This window comes from Lissotriton vulgaris, chromosome 11 (genome assembly GCF_964263255.1).
Source record: "Lissotriton vulgaris chromosome 11, aLisVul1.2, whole genome shotgun sequence".
NCBI classification, from domain to species: domain Eukaryota; kingdom Metazoa; phylum Chordata; class Amphibia; order Caudata; family Salamandridae; genus Lissotriton; species Lissotriton vulgaris.
In genome coordinates, this window is record NC_141699.1 from 560,374,382 (window position 1) to 560,395,201 (window position 20,820).

At 40.9% G+C, this 20,820-nt stretch overlaps 1 protein-coding gene across 9 annotated transcripts in view; it reads left to right on the forward strand.

Annotated features, from left to right (window-relative positions):
• The window catches only part of LETM2 (leucine zipper and EF-hand containing transmembrane protein 2), a 309,166-nt gene that overhangs the window by 227,915 nt on the left and 60,431 nt on the right, over positions 1-20,820 (forward strand). For all 9 annotated transcript variants that reach the window (XM_086943645.1, XM_086943644.1, XM_086943646.1 and 6 more), the window contains one exon: positions 18,032-18,121. In XM_086943645.1, the coding sequence (XP_086799771.1) occupies positions 18,032-18,121 (90 nt within the window). The remainder of the gene's footprint in view (positions 1-18,031; positions 18,122-20,820) is intronic.

Consider the following 20,820-nt stretch of genomic DNA (forward strand, 5'->3'; position numbering starts at 1 on the left):
CTTCCTTCCACTCCAAAGATCCTCTTGCCGCCCTTTTGGTTCAAGAACTTAAATTTATCAGTGCCCCTATATGGACCAAAATCATCAACTCCTCTCTTTCCACGGGCTGTGTCCCCACCTCCCTTCAGCTTGGTCAAATCTCACCCATTCTCAAAAACACCACTGCTGACCCCAATGACCTTAACAACCTTCGCCCTATCTCTAACCTTCCATTGCTCTCTAAAGCATTCGAAAAATGTGTCCTATTGCAATTAGAGAAGCATATCGCCTCCTTCAACCTCCTTGATGTTTTCCAATCAGGCTTTAGAAAGGGATGCAGTACAGAAACTGCTATGCTAAATATCACTGATGACATTATTGCTCCCTAGACAAAGGGGAATCCTCATTACTAATCCTCCTCAACATCTCTGCTGCATTTGATACCGTCCACCACCCCACCTTTCTCAACACTCTCAAAGACCGGTTCGGCTTAATGGCAACGTATTCAAATGGTTCTCCTCATTCCTCAAAAACAGATCACAGCAAATCAAGCTCAGCTACTTTCTCTCTAAACCTCATCCTGTCTCACTTGGCGTCCCTCAAGGATCCATCCTCTCCCCAACCCTATTCAATCTGTTCATGGAACCACTCACCCTCATCCTCAAACAAGCTACCGTATTTTCCGGCGTATAAGACGACTGGGAGTATAAGACGACCCCCCCTACTTTTCTTGATAAAATGTAGGTTTCATGCTATACTCGCCGTATAAGACTACCCCTCTTCCAACGTCATGTCATCAAACATGTACGGTAAACATAAGTAGTTGTATACAAGCCCAAACAATTATTATACTGCTACATGTTGTACCGCATCATACTGCATAACTTGGCATTTCTTGCAGCATAACTCTGCTCAGCCTTGCACATACGTTGGTCTTCCCCTGCTGCATACCTCTCGTGGCCTTTGTTAGAGAGCAGCATAACTCTAGTGATAGCGTGTCAGTCGTGAATAGCACACAGGTCTGCCCTGGGTTCCTTTTCAGCATTACCGCAAGTTGCACCGCGTCCTTCAATTCCTTGCTCTGCGCATTTCAACTCGAATAGGGAGCCCATGACACCCATACAGAACACTCCTTAACCCCTTCCGTGTACAACCCCATCACGCGCACATCGTACATAATGCAGTGTAAAACTTTGCAACAGAATACAAACACAACCATCAAACCAAACTAAGCACTGTCTGCAACAGCAATGTTTATTTTGTCGGCCAATCAAGATTACAGAAGACCAAGGCTTATCAGAAAAGGCTTCGATGTGCAAACACAACCATGGCACGTTTACTGAAGCAATAGTACCCTCTACTGACAAAACGATACATATTTTACACCATGCCTTCCCAATAATACAAAGGCTCAAGACAGTTTGGTCGTTGTTTCCACTCCCAAAAATGTTGTTCCTGGCGAATAAGACGACCCCCAACTTTCGAGACCATTTTAAAGGGTTAATATGTCGTCTTATATGCCGGAAAATACGGTAATATCAATTACCACCTCTATGCCGATGACATCCAATTATATTACAAGATCAAATCCCACAAAGACATTCTCCACCTCAATGAGACCTCGACCAGAATTCAAATCTGGTTCCATCGGAACCTTCTCAAACTGAACCCGAATAAAACTGAAATCATCCTTTTCTCCCCCAAAAACAACGCCCTTCCCATTCAACTCTGGATAAATGACATCAAAGCTCTTATCTGCACACTCTCCACCTCTAATTCTGTCAAATCCCTAGGCATCAGTATCGACCAGAATCTAAATCTCATTCCCCACATTAAAAATGCATCCAAAAGTCCGCTTTACACCCTTCTCCACCTCAAGAAACTTAAACCATTTATTCCAGCAGACGATTTCAAACTTGTTGTCCAATCGCTTGTCCTTTCCAGGATTGACTATGGCAACGCCACTTTGGCTGGCACCCCTAAAATCCATCTTGCTCCGATGAAATCTGTCCTCAATCTAGCTGCGAGACTCATCTCTGATTGTAAAAAATTTGATCACATCTCCCCAGTCCTCAAAAATCTCAATTGGCTCCCAATAGAAGGAAGATCCACCTACAAGATTGCCTACATCACTCACAAAGCTCTTCACCAAAACACCCCTTCTTACCTTACAACAAAACTACACGAAGCAGGTTGCTCCAGGTCCCTGAGGAGCACAAACTCCCTTGTCTTGATCCCACCCAAACTCAAATGTCAAAAGACCCAATCCTGTGCGTTCTCTGGTAACGCTCCTACAATTTGGAACTCTCTCCCTAAGGATCTTCGCTGCAACCCCTCTTACCCTCTCTTCAAAAAGGAACTCAAAATACTTCTTCTCAACAAGTATTGGGATATCTAATGTTGCTGACTCTGACCATGTTCACTCCTTTCTCTTCCCTTGTCCACTCCTCTCCCCCCCCCTCTCAATCCCTTCATTCTTTCACTCCCCCTCTCTTCACCCCCTCTCTCTCCTAACTTTTAATTATTCATTTTCCACTTAATTTTATCTCTCCGTTTCTTTGCCCGCTTAGCCCTGTTGAATGCATTATCATACTGTAAATCTTTTTCGCTTAATTGTTTATTTTATCTCATTATGTTCACCATCCTTGTAAAGCGCTCTGATACTCTTGGGTCCAGTAGCGCTATATAACACCTTTGAAATAAATAAATAAATACATCTCCCCCTCACACACCCCCACACCCCCACACCCTCACACACCCTCTCACCCACACTCTCACACTCCCTCACCCTCACAACCCCTCACCCTCACACTTCCTCACCCTCACACCCACACACCCACACACCCTCTCACCCTCTCACCCTCACACCCCCTCACCCTCACACCCCCTCACCCCCTCACCCTCACACCCCCTCACCCCCCTCATCCTCACACCCTCACCCTCACACCCCCTCACACACCTTCACACCCCCCTCACCCCCACAACCTCACACACCCTCTCACCCTCACACACACTCTCACCCTCACACACACTCACCCTCACACCCCCTCACCCTCACACTTCCTCACCCTCACACTTCCTCACCCTCACACCCCCTCACCCTCACACCCACACACCCTCACACACACCCTCACACACCCACTCACCCTCACACCCCCTCACCCTCACACCCCCTCACCCTCACACACCTTCACACCCCCTCACCCCCCCTTCTCACCCACCCTCACCCTCACCCACCCTCACCCACTCACCATCACACCCCCTCACACCCCCTCAACCTCTCACTCTCACACGCCCTCACCCCTCCCCCTCACTCACCCTCACCAGCATAGCATAACAAAACATAGCATAGCATAACAAAACGCAGTATAGCATAGCATAACAAAAAAAGCATAGGATAGCAAAACAAAACATAGCATAACAAAACAAAACATAGCATAGCATAGCAAAACACAACAAAGCATAGCATAACAAAACACAACAAAACATAGCGTAGCATAACAAAACAAAGCATAGCATAACATAACAAAGCTTAGCAAAACATAGCATAGTATAACAAAACATAGCATAGCATAACAACACATAGCAGAACAAAACATAGCAGAACATAACATAACGCCTTAACTGCTTCGAACGTTCAGCGCCAGTGCTGAGCGTTCGAAGAAACGGGTGGGGCCGCGTCGGCCGTTGGACGTGCACAGCACCAGGGAGGTAGCTTGTGCGACGTCCAACGGCTGACAGAAGCACTAAACGGGTTAAAACAAAGCATAGCATAACAAAACATAGCATAACAAAACATAGCATACATAACAAAACACAGCATTGCAAAGCATAGCAAAACAGCATAACAAAACACAGCATAGCAAAACACAACATAGCATAGCATAACAAAGCATAGCATAGGGTAGCAAAGCTAAACATAACATAGGATAACAAAACAAAACATAGCATAGCATAACAAAACATAGCATAACAAAACATAGCATAACATAACAAAACATAGCATAAGAAAACACAACACATAGCATAACAAAACATAGCAAAACACAACAAAACAGCATAGCTTAACAAAACATAGCAAAACAAAACATATAATAGCATAGCAAAACATAGAATACCAAACACAACAAAACATAGCATACCATAGCAAAACAAAGCATAGCATAATAAAACACAACAAAGCATAGCATAACAAAACATAGCATAGCAAAACATAACATAACAAAGCATAGCATAACAATTCAAAGCATAGGATAGCAAAACATAACATAGCATAACAAAACAAAACATAGGATAGCAAAACATAGCATAGCATACAGCATCACTCCGCACCACCACAGCATCACTAAGGGGAACCACAACATCACTATGCGCTACCACAGCATCACTGAACGCCACAGCATCACTTGTTCGCCATCACAACATCACTCAGCGCCACCACAGCATCAATCTGTGCAACCATTCAACAACACCTGGTTCAAATATGTTCTCTCAATGTTTCAAGCTTTATTACTAATGTAACAAAAAGATGTTAATATTTCGCTTCTGTTCTTGGATTTTCGTTACAATAAAATACACAGAACATAATCTTCACAAACGTTATTTACAAAACTTTAAGCTATTGCCATTATAAATTACAATAACTTTTATTTAAGTATTAATTATTGAAAAAAAAATTAAAAGCCATTGTTATTTGTAATATCAATACTTGTAAGTTACGTAAATACAACACATATTGCATTACAAATACTATAGGTGTCACATTTGCGAAAGTTATAACTATTGGCATTGTAAATTACAAAGCTATTAATTTCGCTATTTTCAAAAACAAAACATAAATAAAAAAATTGTCATTTTCAATACCAATAGCTCTAACTTTCCTAATGCGAGACCTATTGCATTGCAAATGCTTGTTTTTAAATGTCTTTATTTCCTTGTATTCAATAACACACACCTTCTTACCTTGTGGTTATGCATTCAGATTTTGCATACAGTATCATACGTCTGTAGTATGCAACCAACTTAACTTAGTGGAGATGTGGGATGATCCTAGTATGCAGGTCAGTAATTCAGCCACCAGGATGAAGGAAATATACTGGGAACATGTTCTCCAGAAGATATGGCATGAAACAAGGTCGGAAGGGTTGTTTTGTGAATTGCTGAACCATATGATTTTCCCGCAATTTAAACCATTCCTTGATAGAATTACCCCCGCTAAGGCCACGTCTGATTTCGGATTGGCACAATGCCACTTAGGTCTTTTATCTCAAAGTGGGCTGCAGATGATGCAGGATTGGAGATGTCCATTCTGCCCTAACTCACCAGAAACCGAGGTACCCTTTTTATAGCTATGCCCAAGGTACACACTCCTGAGATCTTGGTGGATTCTCCCGCTTTGTCACAATTTAAGTATCTAACACTGTGTAGTAGCTTTACGACTATTGAAAACTGATACATCTGAATTAATTCTATTTGTTCTTTCAAGACATTTAAAGTAGACATGATCCCTTCGAGCAGTCTCATTGAAGACTCGGGGTTAAAATGAAACAGTTGATCATAGACTTTACTTTTGGTTCATGGTAATTCACTTGATCAGGCACCTGCTGCTTTAACTTTACTTTCTTCTTTCCCATGTTCGATGGCTGCCGCTTTTTCTACTCATTGGGATTCTGTGATTAAGACTTATCAAGGTCTCACATTCTTACTAGTGACTGAGAGGGGACCCCATTTCATTACACGTCTTGGCATATATTAGGGGCCGTGATACTTACAGGGCCCTACATTGGGTAGGGTGTCCGACCTCTTTTTGGGTTTACTTAACTATGGTTCTATAATATACAATTTTTTGAAACTTGCTGAATGGAGTTATTCTGAGTACAATACCTTCCACCCCCTGATATCTTATACAAGAACTGCACGGTCTGGCGTGGCTGTTGTTTACCTAACAGTCTGAAGGTGGTACCATCTTTGGAGGATCCGTTATTTCGCATTCTATTCACCGACGTTTCTACACTATTCTTGCCTTGAAAAAGTCTCAGTAAGAGACAAAACACGTGTCGGCGGTGTGAGCTGGGAAGTTTTTATACATTTGGATTCTCAATAAAGAACTGAAAGAACATTTTGTCTGGATCTCTGAATCTGGTGTTATTCGACATAGGAATTTTATTTGGATTTATAGATACAGTGGTTATGACAATCAATACTCCGGGATTATTTTTCTCCAAACGAGATATCTAGGATCACCTAGATCATACTAAATTGATACTACATAGAGTGCTTCAGTAGCCTGTTCCTTAACTTTCTATGGTAATTCACTTGATCAGGTGCCCATTGAATATGAATTTCTCTTGTCTAGCCAGACAGGTGTTAAAGTTGACTATGGCATGATGAGGCGTTTTATGTCATCTGATAAGGAAAAGTTCAACTTCGTGTATAATTGAAATTGTAAAATGTTTGTGGAAGTGTAGTTTGTGTTTGCCCATTCTTACTGAAAACAATAATAACTAGATCATAGCGTCTGGCCCAGGCAAATATCGAAATTTGCATTACAATAGCTTCTTTTTTAAGGAGCTGAGTTTCTGGGTAGTGCTTATTTCTCACGGGGAATCGTCATGAGTAATAATTGTTGTTGCATAATGACCCAATAAACAGGTTGTGTTTTAGTACCCTTATCTCAAAACTTTCTTGGCCTTCTTCCAGGAGGTGTCTATTTTATTTACTATGTGTGCTGCTAGACTTCAAATTTCACCCTGGCACCCAGGCTTTATTGTTATTTCCATCAACAGCACAGATTTTAATTGTCCTGTTATCTCGTTTCCTACCTTAGGCTGTTAATTTATTTCAGTGATATTGTATTGCTTATTTTTGATTTTTAAAATGTGATGTATTTTTGTATATGTACTTTTATGGTCTTCTAGGCCGAAATGAAGTAATTTGATGATGAACATGTCTGTAATATATTGAATAAATTAAAAAAAATATTAAAAAGAGAAGAAAAAAGATAAAAACAAGAACCGACCCTAGTGTTCTTATCGCACAGATTCATATTCTCAATCGGCAACAAGAGGGGACACATATCACATTGTTTAGGCATAGAAGTGAATTCCGTAGATTCACCTTTATTCATGCATCACTCCTATTTAACAATGAGACTAAAGGATAACAGCTTGCTGTCAGTAGTACCCTAATCTCCCTGCTCGTCATGGGTTGTAAGCCATTTCAGTTATTTAAATACTGCAGTTGATCCACTTATATTCAAGCATCCACCATCGCCGTTGTTTTAAGTGGACAAGCAGGTACGCTGCTGATCTTTATTTTTAGAGTTCTCAACATTTTGTCCCAGGTAAGTCATCCCTATCTGTCCTCCATGCTGCCTTTGTACTCACACCAATTCTTTATTATGATACTAATAATTCCATTGAAACAGGACGTCACAGACTTCTGTTAAAACAAAATGTGTTATTATTTTCTGCCTGTGGAATTTTCATAACTTTATACCTGTCAATCCGCTTATGGCCTTTGCTAAAATAATGGGGCACTTCTTAGAAACAAGGCTGGCACATTCTCTTGAAATCCAAGCTCTTGGACCCAACTAAATATGGCTTTCAGACAGATCATGACACTAAGGCAGCATTGGTATCTGATGGCCTCTTGCTGTCCGAGGCCTTTCATATGGTAGATCATTTAATCTTAAGCAACCATCTCACTATGGGCAGCTAGGCTGACAAGGTCTTCAATCCTTCTTACAAGACCGGTCACAAACTGTTTCTCTTCCTCCATTTCGCTCTAAGGAATTGGAATCGGACGTAGATTCCCACAGGGATCTGCTCTCCTACATGTGCTATTCAATGAGAGCTGCTCAGGAGTTTTGACTTCCTTGTTCTGTCCTGTGTAGGTGACATGCAGATTCTTAAGTTTAAATTCGCTCCCTCCATTGTTACTCTCTCCTTCACAGTGCTAAATTTGGAAAACAAAATAAGTGACAGGGCTCTCGCCAGGAGGCCACTGCAGCTTGGACCACACATTGCCTCTGCTATGCTGCCAATGATGGTAACAACACAACTACTAACCATCACACTTTTACAAGTGTAACAAGTCATACTATTACAGGCTCCCTAAACTATAATAATGGTTTGAGTGGCCGTTAATAATCAATTTTAATGTATATTAAATGAATAATTAACTGTTATGGTCATCCCTAAATTGGCCAGACAGCGCACCTTTTGGCAAACTGCCACTAGCGCCGGTGTTGACAATTGTTCGAGAATTGCACTGAAAATTGCACCGGAAACCACAGGCTCAAATTAAGCTGACGACTGCAAAATTAAATGACGACCAACTTTCTGAAGCATTTAATAATAACCAGATCAAAAATTATTCAAGCTGGTCTAAGGCTCTTTGTCCTCCTTCTTTTGGTGCCCTCCCAAACAAGCCCTGTGTTGGAGGCAAGAAATGTTGACGTCTGGTTTTACCAGGAACGTTTTTAACATCCAAATCGTTTAAACTTGGACAGCCTGCTTTTTAGTTTTGAAAATTCTGAAGAAAATCCTGTCCTTTCTCTCTCCTGAACACTGGCCCATGGTGATCAGTTTGGACATTCTGTCCTGGCTGGATTTTGGAAAGGCTAAAAATGTGAAATCGTATAGTAAGCACCTGTACTTAGAGTACGCCAGTGTATGTCCCATTGTGAAATATCTGCAAATCCATTTGTTTCGCAATTTGGGAAACTCCATATCCTTGCTAGTTTAAAAGAGATTCTTAGGTCTGACAACGCCAACTTATCCTTAAAGGCTGCAGATCTATTTGACCTCAGGATAGATGGATGGCAGCACGATTTCTTTAAAGACAAATCATCCTTCTTTCCTGGTAGGTCATGCCGCTCAATAGACGTAAAGGATTTGCCTACCAGGTTGGAGACCAGACAGCTTGCTTGAATGAACTCTGGGAAGCTTAGTGGTTGTTGTTTAGTGAACATGGTCAGGACATAAAGTAACAGCTAGAGATTTTGAACGGATTCCTCTGTTCGCTTAGGGTACCCTGTTTTTCCCACTGCTGCACCTGATAGTCGTGCACGAGAGAAAGCCCTAGGAACTTTTTGGAACTGGAAATCTCATGTTCTTTCTCACTTTAAAATATCTACCTTTGCCCATGTGGGGATCTAGGAATGTTCATTTCCTCCTCTACCTTCTTCTGTTCGTCCTGTCCTTAGCTTCAGGTGAGGAGTCTGAATAACGCTGCTTTAACTTTACTTTCTTCTTTCCCACTGAAGCCATTGCTTCAACAAGGAGACCTGTCCTTTGAAAGGGAGAGTGAAAAATGTGGAAAATGTGTTCTTGGCTTTCTTGGAGGAAGAAAATGTTTCCTTTATATTTGTATCATGTCGTCTTATATTGTCTCTGTGGGCTTGGTCTTGTTGCTTCAAAGGGTTGGTTTAGAAGATGTACATCATATTTTACCTATGGATTCTTTTCTGGCCGTGCCGTGACTTTCCTATTTTGCATTATGTTTACTTCTCACTAAACACTTAAATGTAAGCTGTGTGCTCATGTGCACCCATCAGCCAAGCTACTAGATCCTTTAAAGTCACCAACCCAAAGCAAAATGGACCCCAACTCAAGCTAATATACAGTACTTTGGAGCTTAGGACACACCTGCTTAAGTAATACGTGACTGAGAAGATCCTACTGGGTCTGGATGTTGCACGTTTCTCTCTGGAACACCAGCTTCATCTTCCCGATCTTACCTCCGCACCTGGTTTGCGGCAGCAAGGAGGCATCACCTAATGTCTTGGGTATTGACACCTTAACTGGAGTTAGCAAAACAACTCAATTCATTGCAAAGCCCATGTACCTTTTACTCTCATGATGCACCATATTACCAACTCCTCCTTCCCACTCAAAAGTGCAGTGCAGAAAGTAAGTCCAACATGGTTTGTAACCAAAGCCCCTTCTCCTGACTGAGAAAAATTGGATTCTTGAACTGCCAAACTAAATTACATCGCCGATATCAAGTGAACTAACAGAACAGAAAGATTAAAATGTAATTCTGTCTTTTGGAGCTATACGCTACCTCGCTAGTAATGGTAGTGACAAGGAAGATTAAGGTGGCTCTCATAATGTTCATGGTAACATGCAGAGCTTGGGTGTGAGGAAGGTTTGACAGCCAGGTGCCAGTTCTCACTTCTTCCCAGTAAGGTGTACCATTTGGAAATATCCCGCCCCTCTCCCAATTGCCACTCTAGCTGTGAACCCATTTAGCATTCTAGTTAACAGGCTCTGAATCTCACCAAAACATATTGTTAACAGAGTCCCCATGAAATTCAAGGAAGCAGAGGAACTGTTTAAAAGAAAAATGAGTGTAGTTCTCTGACCACTCAACCTCTGCCTATAATAATAGTTCTCTATCGTTGGAAACGTGTTATAGTCGTAAAGAAAACAATCCATCTTGTCTATTTAGGAGATGGATCGGGAGTCACTTATGTGTCACAAAATGTTCAATTGAAATGGCTCCGAAAAAGCACAGTTTGGTGTGCGGCTCTCTCCTGTTAGTGCTTATAAACCTAAAGGTACAGTACCACCTTTTTCAAAGCGAAGACTTTTTCTTGATGTTTGTTTTTACAGTGTTGTGGGATCCCCCATGAGTGTGAGTAAGTATTCAAAAGTTTGAGATCTTGAGGAAGGTACTCACAACAAAGGAGAGAGACACTCACCATGCGGGGCACTGCTTAAGTAGTAAAAGAGCAAAAGAAAATAATTATAAAGAGCATAACCCCCTCCCAAAATATTTGCAAGGAAAAACATTTAAGACAAATCAAGGGGGCAGGTGGAACCATCTTTATTATAATTACCACGGCTGGCCTAACAACAGGCTTGCGCGGTGGTGCAGTAGAACACCGACCAGAAGGCAAATTAAAGAGCAATAAGGCGCTCTCTATAAACATTATGAGATCAGGACGAGAGAGAGCCACACTTTCATTAACAAAAAGGAAAAAGAAAACTCAAGGATCAACGGTAAAAATCAACAATAAAGCAAAATCAGAAGGTGGGTTACAGCCTTTAATTGCACCAGTGTACAGAATGTTTGCCAAATCAACCAGTATACCAAATAAATGTAACTTTTTAAAAGATCCAGCGGACGTAATGATATCCCACCTTGAACAGCTGAAAGGAGGGGAGCTGCGTTTACCAGACGCAACTTTACCATCCACGCATGTAGAGGCTCAAAATTTGAAGAAAGACCAAACTAACTTAGAGCCCATAATGGTAATTGGGCCCCAGCGGGTCCATGACCACATGGAACAAATGGACCAATCTTGGGGGTCAATCAAGGATCAGGACATCGTAACAAATGAAGACCTCTCATTTCAATGGGACAAGCACTCTATTGAAACCCCAGCCAAACAAACGCTACAAAATTTTCATGAGCAATTTGACATCAATAGGGCCCAACAACCAATTGAGGTACATGTAAAAGTCATCAAGCCCTCCTCAAACCTCACTCAACATGCGGAACAACATGTGGACATAAGTGCAATGGTCCCTAAAACACAAAGACCAATTGCTACATAATTGTTACAAAGCACACAAAACATCGTAATAAAAGAGGGACCAGGAGAGAAAAATCATGGTGGAGAGGGAGCTGAAGCCTATAACAGGCCGGTTCAGACCTTGGAACCTTCAGCTCCAAATCGCAACGACAATACACTAACTTATCCGATTCAGTTAACAGCGGAAAGTGCAACCTTTCCTAATAACTCTCCGGCAAGGGTCAACCACGGTCAAAATATTGAGACCACACACACAGAAGTAATCCCAGACGCAGGATCAATATGGGATATTCTCTTTAAAACATCTCAACTTACACTAGAAGCATTGAACTACCAATCAAATAAGATGGACGTCCAAGTGGACCTACTAAATATTATGGCAACAACAATATCAGGATTGACCAAAAATTAGCTAACTTAATTATGCTGATAACACGAGTCCAAGAATATGCAACTTCCTTAAACACAGATTGTGCTTGTGGGCCAACAATTGACAAATTGGTATCAATCCCAGAAATGCTTACCACTCTAATTGAAGACTTAAAATTACAAACAGCTCAAACAGTAAGTAATAGAATAATTGGGACAAATAAACAACTCACCCAAGAAAAGATTACAAAAACAGTCTGTACAAATTTAATTACAAAAATGAACTCTGATCCAATAACCACCAATCAAATAATTGAACCTATTAAAACCCCTGATAAGGCAAGGTACCAAGAAAAGATCACAAAAACAATCTGCACAAATTTAATTGCAAATTCAGACCCAACAACCGCTAATCAAATAATTGAAACCACTGGAACCCCTGATAAGGAAAGGAACCAGGAAATTTCAACTAGTAATATTGACTCCAAGCTTTCACGACGTATGAAGAAAAGATTAAAAAAACAATTAAAACGTAAAAAGCATACACAAATTATAAGGAGCAGGGGTCAGTCCACGCACGTCTTTACAGAGGCTACAATCAATTCCCCCAAAAAACAGGAAAGGCGAACATTAAATAAACTATACCCAATATTCACCAAAATTCATAAACAATACAAATCCTTGGGGGAAGATGACCACACAGACAAGGGTATAACAAGTTTACCAACACTGCAGGTCTAAACACGCTCTGAAAATAGTAGTACAACAAAGGAAATCGCACAAATAACAAAGGAGCTGGTTAAAGACAAATTTTACCATGGTTCGCTTAAGGAAACAATGGGAGATGGATCTAAAAACCAAAGAATCGGGCTTACTAATTCTGAAATGTAACAGGGGAGATACAGCACAAAGATACAATATACCCCGAACCACCGTTGGTAACAATGCCAAATGCCATCTATGTCAGAAACGGGTTTAAAACAATCCTTCAGCCGCAGTACAAATCAAAGGGGAGACATGATATATTGATCAGGGGAAACTTACTACGGTTCCTTCAACATATACCCTTATTGTCCCACACAAAAAGTGAAGACATAGTTTGCGTCCAATTTGAATAAAAAAGGTCAATATTAGTAAAGAAGACACCATAGTAACTTGGTTAAACCAACGCACGGTTGAAGCTGTGCTCAGAGAAAAAGACATCTTTAAAAACTGGGGCATTGGTGTAAGTGCACCAGAACAAGAAAAATACCCATCAATTCTTCAGGAGCCGGCAAACACAACAAACTGTATAATAAATAGGAAAGAGTACTCACAAGGGATACTCCGCGGTACATCAAAAATACACGTAGACAAAGACTACAAGAAATTAACCATATCAGGAGACAGGAGGACATGACTATAAGTAGGAGTGTAAAAGACTACGGGCCATCCAAAATACAAATGAACGATTATTTAATAGGATAAGCCAAGAGCCACAAAGAGGCACTCAATATTCCTGATGTCCAAGCGGTCACATTAGACACCCTATGGAATCAACAAGGGTCTCCAATTGTAAAACCTGTAACATAAATGTTAAGTATACCCTATACTAATCATACAGTACCTGCCAATGTTAAAATCATCTCTTGGAATGTGGCAGGAATACGCAAAGCACTTAAAAATGAAACAGACCAAAAAATACTGCAGGAAGGAGACATCATATGCCTACAAGAGACCTGGGCCACAGATTATGTACACCTCGAAGGCTATGCTGGCTTTCATAAACTAGCAACCAAAATCAACCGGTTTGGTAGGCCTTCGGGGGGCATTTTGATTTACATAAAACATCTAAAACAGATGACAGTAAAAAGGGTAAAAATTGAGTCGGATGCGTTACAGGCTCTCATAATAGAGGGCAACTGGGACAGAAATGACAGTGCCCCAATCCTAGTTATAAATCTATACCTAAATGCACACGGTCAGAAAAAAATGGACGCCACTAATAGTATCATAACCCTAATAAAGGAAATCTTATACTCTAATGTGCTTTTGGCCAAAGTAATCATAGGAGACTTTAATCTGCATCACCTGGGAATGGACCAGAATGATAGGCTGGGTTTAACCAGCGCTGAAAGGGTCTTCAACTCTTTCCTAAAAACCCATGATCTAAATTCAGCCAGTGAAACCTGTAAAAGTCTTGACCCCAAGCCCTCGGGTACGGCTACATTCAAGAACTCTCCCACAAGTGATTACATCTTCCTATGTAACCTGCTATTCCAGAAAATTATCAACTTTGAAGTAAAAGCACAAGAAACTAGTGACCACAAATTACTGCAGCTAGTTCTAAACTTTTTCTTTTTACAGAGGGAACAATTAGCCGCAGTATCCCAGTCAACAGGGATTGAAGAACACACACTAGTTAGAAGTCTAAAATGGAATAAGCACCAAGCAAAGCGTTTAACTTTTGGAAAGAAAAACAAGAGTGCAAAGAAAAGTGTTCGGAAAATCAACCTACTATGGAAAACTGGACAAAGTGGATTGGATCTCTAAAAGCCACATTGGTGAATGACCACAAAGTCAGCTTATCGGGTACTACAACAAATATCGCACAATTCAGACACAACAACATAAAACTGACCACAATAATACGCAAGTTAAAGAGGGCAAAAAGAGCACATAATTTCGTAGGAACCCAGGAAATAAGGGAGAGGTGTAAAGACTTATCTAAAAAGCGCAGACACTTGTTATGGTCTCTCAAACAAGAAAAATTAGAGAAAGATTGGGTAACAATACACAAGCTCTCAAAACCTCATAAACGACCGCTTTGGCAATACATAGCAAACCTGGAGAAAGGTAAAGTTGACAGGCGTAACTCGGTACACGCAGATGTTTGGCTGAGACATGTCGCTTCAATCTATATTGAGAAAGCAGTTTCCATAGACCCCGAAAGCCACGAGGTTTGCCCCTTATATAGTGAAGATACAGATACGGAGGCCCCCGTGGAATCCCTGGGTAACGATCAAGACTGTATTGCAGTCAAACAAGTAATAAAAAGGATAAGAAAAGATGGGGCACCCGGGCCCAATGGCCTCCCAGGAGCCATTTTTAGAGAAGATCCAGTTTATTGGGGTAAAATTCTCTCTAAGCTGTTCATCAATTGTAGACTGAAAGCAAAAGTGCCAGACTTGTGGCGAGGGTCTTTCCTACATCCAATCTTCAAGAGAGGGGACAATACAGACCCAAAAAACTAGACTAATTGCCCTCCTGGTTATTGATGGAAACGCCTATGCTAGTACCTTACTGAAGGAACTGAATAGGTGGATTAAAGAGAACGAAATTCTCCCCCACTACCAGACTGGATTCCGTAAGGGTTACTCCACAATTGACAACATCGTGGCTATGACGTACTTGAGCCAGCAAGCGAATTGCAAAACTAATAAACCAGTTTTTGCATGCTTTGTTGACTACTCATCTGCTTTTGATGGGGTACCCCGACTTAAGCTCTGGGAAAAATTTAGTAATCGGCATATTCCAGCAGGTCTCCTCAATGCCATTATCTCACTATATAGCAATACCTGGATTAAAGTGAAGCTAGCAGAGAACACCTTAACGAAGAAGTGCCTGACAAACCACGGATTAAAGCAGAGATGTGTACTTGCCCCCACACTGTTTAATTTATATACCGCCAATTTGAGAAAGAAGCTTCTTAACGCCAGCCTCGTAACCCCGAAAATTGGGACTAACAAACTGCAAATATTACAATACGCAAACGACTTAGTGATAATGGACCACACAAAAATTGGGCTACAAAGAGGCCTAGACACCCTCAATAAGTACAATGAAAGCAATGAGCTTATAATAAATACTCAAAAAAGAAAGTAGTCATTTTTGTCCATTTCCCCAAAAAAGCTTTTTTGAAATGGCATGTGGGTAAGGAAATCATTAATACCACGAGATCGTACAATTATCTCGGGTGCTGGCTAAGTGAAACAGGTAAACCAACATCCTATATGCACAAAATGAAGGCCAGAGCACAACAATCAACAATCTTTTCGCTATGCAAATTAAATGAGTTAATGCACAGTCCAACATCAGCCCCTATTAGAAAAGTAATACAAGCTAAAATTAGGGCAACTGCAGGTTATGCACAGCAGGCATTTCCAGGCAAAATGGACGCAATGTTGGACAACGTGCAATGCCTGGCCTACAAACGTATTTTTAAACTTTCCAAATATACTCACAACAGTCTCATTCGTTTGGAATTCGGCCTAAGGCAGCAAAGCAAGGAATGCCTGGAAACACATGCAAAGTATTACTATCAAGTGTTTACTGCTCCAGTCAAAAGCTTAAAGAATATGCTTAAGCCAATTTATGAAGAGACATCCAACCCGTGGCAAGGTTACAAGGAAAAAGCGGTGGAAACACTGGGCCTAGCAATTGAAAAACTGTCAGGAGGAGTCAATAAACTATCTGGCCATTAAAAATGCAATCAATAAACAATGTTTCTAACTGTCGCGCACAAATGACCTCACGGAATATGTAACAGGAAGAGGGCCACCAAGGTTGCTAACATCATATACTGGGCATAAAATCCAGCCCTATCTCAATCAAGCTCTGGGAAGGAAAGCACTCAAAAACATTACATGGGCCAGACTGGTGCCCCTCCAAATCAAAGAATCAAACCCTGGGTGGAAGTCGCTTGATCACAAAATCAGATGTAGACTCGCAACTACAAACACGAATCTCTACCACACTTGATTTCATTTGATCCCAGTATGCTTGAGCCTCATCAGATTCTTTTAAAACAAATCTGGCTGCGTAACAGGGTTCGAACAGTAAAAGAAGCCGTTTCTGTACTTTTTTCCTGCATTCTTCCGTCAGACTTGGCCAGGTTTGGGAAATGCATGGCCGAGCTACGAATTAGGCTTATGGAAGAAGAGGGCCTAGGCAAGATGGAAGACAATGGGGCTTAACAAGTACCACTAATCAGTCGGCGAAGATGTTATTTTAGCTATTAAATTTTAGAACTTACATGAATCTCTGCAAAAAATGTTGAACTGGCAGTTTCATGCCGTCTTATTGTATATATTTACTTTTTTTTTGTACAAAGCTTTGATAGTATTGCATGTAAATGTTTTTCTTTTATAACTGTTGCTTCTATATTTTTTTAAACTGTATGTAAGACGTATTGCAAATGATTTTAAGTAACTGCAATATGAATAAAATAATTCATTCATTCAATTCATTCATGTAATTCATTGACTGACCATGCTGTGTATTCTGGGAGCCAGTTTACTTAAACATTTTAGGGCATATAAAAGACGCTAAATCCATCTCCTAAATTTGGAGGATGCAATAGTCATTTATGACACTAGCAATATCTCAGTGATGGGAAATCCGCTTTCCTTTCTTTGGTAGCCTTGACATATGAAATAGAAGTCCGTTTTGGGTGAATGTGGCACTGCACTCTATATAATATCTGCTGTACGTACACCACCAGAATATTCTTCTTCTTAACCTTTCCCATGGCTCCATTAAAGCAAAGATTTGATGAATCCAAGCTTAGCACTAAGCCTCCACAGTTTCCACACTATGGGTTGTTAGTGAGTAGTTATTCGCTGCCAGTTCCATTGGAATAAATATTCCCAATATAGCCAGACGAATATCTACTCTGTTCTGCGGACTCAGGGCCTAGAAAATTTAAGAAGTGAGACCACTTGGTGAATCAGTATGAGCCAAAAAACATCTGACCACAGACATTTGTGGTACTCTTGTGGTGAGGCTCTCAGTTGGCTGTGATTACCTTATTTTATATGAAGAATTTTAGGTTGGCTTCCATAGTCTGGAGGTGTGCAGCTGCAATTTTCCCAAATTGTGACTTGTTCTCAGCATTGCTGTAATGTTGAGGTACATTTATATTCTGATACAATCTCCCCTGTAGCAATCCGCTGCTTCTTAAATGTAATTTGGTACAGCCAATGCATCAACGGGGCAGAACCATGGCATTGGATGCAAGAATGGAACGTGGCATGGGCGTAAGGAATTTCCAGTAGTTATTGTGATAGAAGTGTGCACTAATGAGCGCTACACTGTGTAAAAGTGTAATCACAGCATTTGGAATTTTTGCTAAATCCTATTGATCTTTACCTTTCTCAGGTGCCAAAGCCGGAACCTGCTGTACAGAAACCTATTTCAGACACAAAAGAGATTTTGGTGGACACTGCACCAATGCTGCAGGCAATAAAGGTAAAAGATTATCAATAACTTTTAACTTTAGAGTCATGTTGGGTGTTTTGTATTTCTGTATTTTCATTATAATGTGATGATTATTGTTTATTGTTCGATTACTTAAAATCATGACAATTTAAAAACAAACAAAAAATACTTTTCATCTTAATGCAACAACAAATTTACGTTTTTTAACAAAATGCACTAGTATGTATAACTAATTATTGTTATTATTATTTTCACACAAGAAGCAACTAAAATATGTTTAAAAACGTAATGACATTATTGGTGAGTGTAAAACCCGCCCCCGACTTTCAGTTAAACATACAAGTGCTCCACCAGTAAGAGTCTTGGAATTAAATAGGGGACGGGGGGTTCCAGACCAGTCATGAAACTGAAGATTGTGGCGATGGTTCCTGCCAACCTACGGAGTTAAGTTTCTTTGCAATTTGGAAAAAAAAATTTGCGAACTTAATTATTTAGCATTGTGTTGTTGGGGTTCATTGCTGATATAATGGCTTGCCGGCTTGATCCAACGCCGTGCTTGATCCATTCACCTCGCAACAACCGCCTTCTATCCTTGAGAAATGCTGGGCAAACACACACCACATGCTCAATTGATTCTGTGTAATGACCACAGCCCCTACAATAAGTGTTTTAAAAATGGCCATTCGCCCATCCTCCGGGCCATAAATCTTTTCTTCCAAACAGCTGCATAGGTGCTTGAAAGATATGGGGCCTCTGATCTGGGTTTGAGCTCAGTGATTATCAACCAGGCATGTTTTCGTTTAGACAATTGTGCCCTGTCCTGATGGAAAGATCAGAGGCGAACACTTCTTTTAATGGACAATTTGAGTTCCAGCTGGGGCGGATTGGTTCCCCAATAATCCTTGGCATCGAGCAATTTCAAAGAGTGGTCAAGGAAACATTGATGTTTTTGACTGGTTTGACATGCTGATATTTCTTGCCACAACTTGGTCTCCAGACTTCCTTCTCTTGAATTACGCAGTCTGAGGCACAACTTGATGAATGCACCTGCACCGACGCCCTCATGGTTCAGAAGGCCGAGCTCGAGCCTGATCTGAGCCGGAGAAGCCGATTTCGGAAGGTGCCAGACTCGTTTGTAAATTCTGGTTGTTGTTTTATTCAGCATTGACGAGTCGCTCCCCAACATTATTTCATGGCCGTAGGTTAAACAGTTTGTAACCTTTGCCTTCATAACTGACAGGAGGGGGGATAAGCTTGGGCCAAGTAACTGTGCCGAAACCTTCCTCTTTGCTGCTTCAAGGGACAATGCTTTTGCTTTGACTGCTTCTTTCTGTATTACAAAAGAGCCCTTGGAATCCATGTAAATACCCAGATATTTATATGATGTCACAGTTTAAATTTTTTTGCTGTCAAAGAACTACTCACTGGTTTGCTGCTTCCGATTCCCAAAGGTGATAGCTTTCGTTTTTGAGAGATTTAATTCCAGAACATTACTTGATGTAAAGGAAAGCAGCAGGTCAAGAAGTCTTTGTAAACCGACCCTCGTGTGGCTGATTAAGACCAGATCAACGGCATAAAGCAAGTTGCTAATTCGAGAGCCACCAAGTGAGGGGGGAAGAGAGTTGACCTTGTCCAATAGATGGGATAGGTCAGAGATAAAGAGAATAAACAAAATTGGGGCCAACACACACCCTTGTTTGACTCCACAGAGAGTCTGTATTTTTTTTAAGACGTGTGACCCGTCACCCAATTTGATGCAAATCCAGGTGTTTGAATGAAGTTGGATTATTAATTTTAACCGGACACTCGGTGTTCCTCATTTTTGTAATTTGTGCCATAAAAGATCCCTAGGCACCCGGTCGAAGGCCGCTTTAAGTCAACAAAGCAGCAGTGCATTTTTAAGGATGCTGCTTTCTCCATAAGTATGGATAGGGCCAGTAGGTTGCTAGTAGTGCACGATTTGGCCACAGCCGGTCTGATTAAATGGCAGCCGCTAAGTTTTTAGCTCCCAGGATGACAGATCTTCCAACAAGAGGCTGGCGAAATACTTGGAGTCTACGTCTAGGAGTGCTATCATCCTTATAATATGCATTAGAGCTGCTCTGAACTGCCCTTCAACGTCATTAATAGCTTTTTTCTACAGTTTGGACTCCAGTTGCAAAAACGTGTTTTGAAGTATCAGCTGTGTGTACCCTCAAAGCTGAAATTCCTGATTGTTATGACCCTCATCTACCTTTTTTAGACCAACCCACAGATTGTTTTTTGCAGGTTACGTCCTAGTAAATAGAATTCAGAAGGCAAGATATTTTTGATAATGAGCACAGCTGCTGCTTGGTGTTTATTTCCTCTTTGGAGACCAGTCAGTGGAGGACGTCAAGGACATTCTCATTAAGATGAAATTCAAAGTCTGTCTTGTGACAGATGTTTTGTGAGCCAGGTTTAGTGCTCTGCTCTTCAAGCCAAATCAACACTCACTGATCCCTGCCATTGTAGTCGATTTGTCAACTCTTTTGAGGGCAGGAGAAATCAGAAAATATTCACAGTAGCCTGGTATGACTGCCTGTTCCCAGTGATCACAGGTGCCACCCAACTGAGTAGACCTTGTCAAAAAATGATCTCTTATAACGTAGAGAGACTTAATTGGTGAAGAGAGTTTCAGCTCACATAAGTGATTGTCTTTCTTTAGAGACCGATGGGAATGTTACCTTCACCATCTATCTTGAGATTAT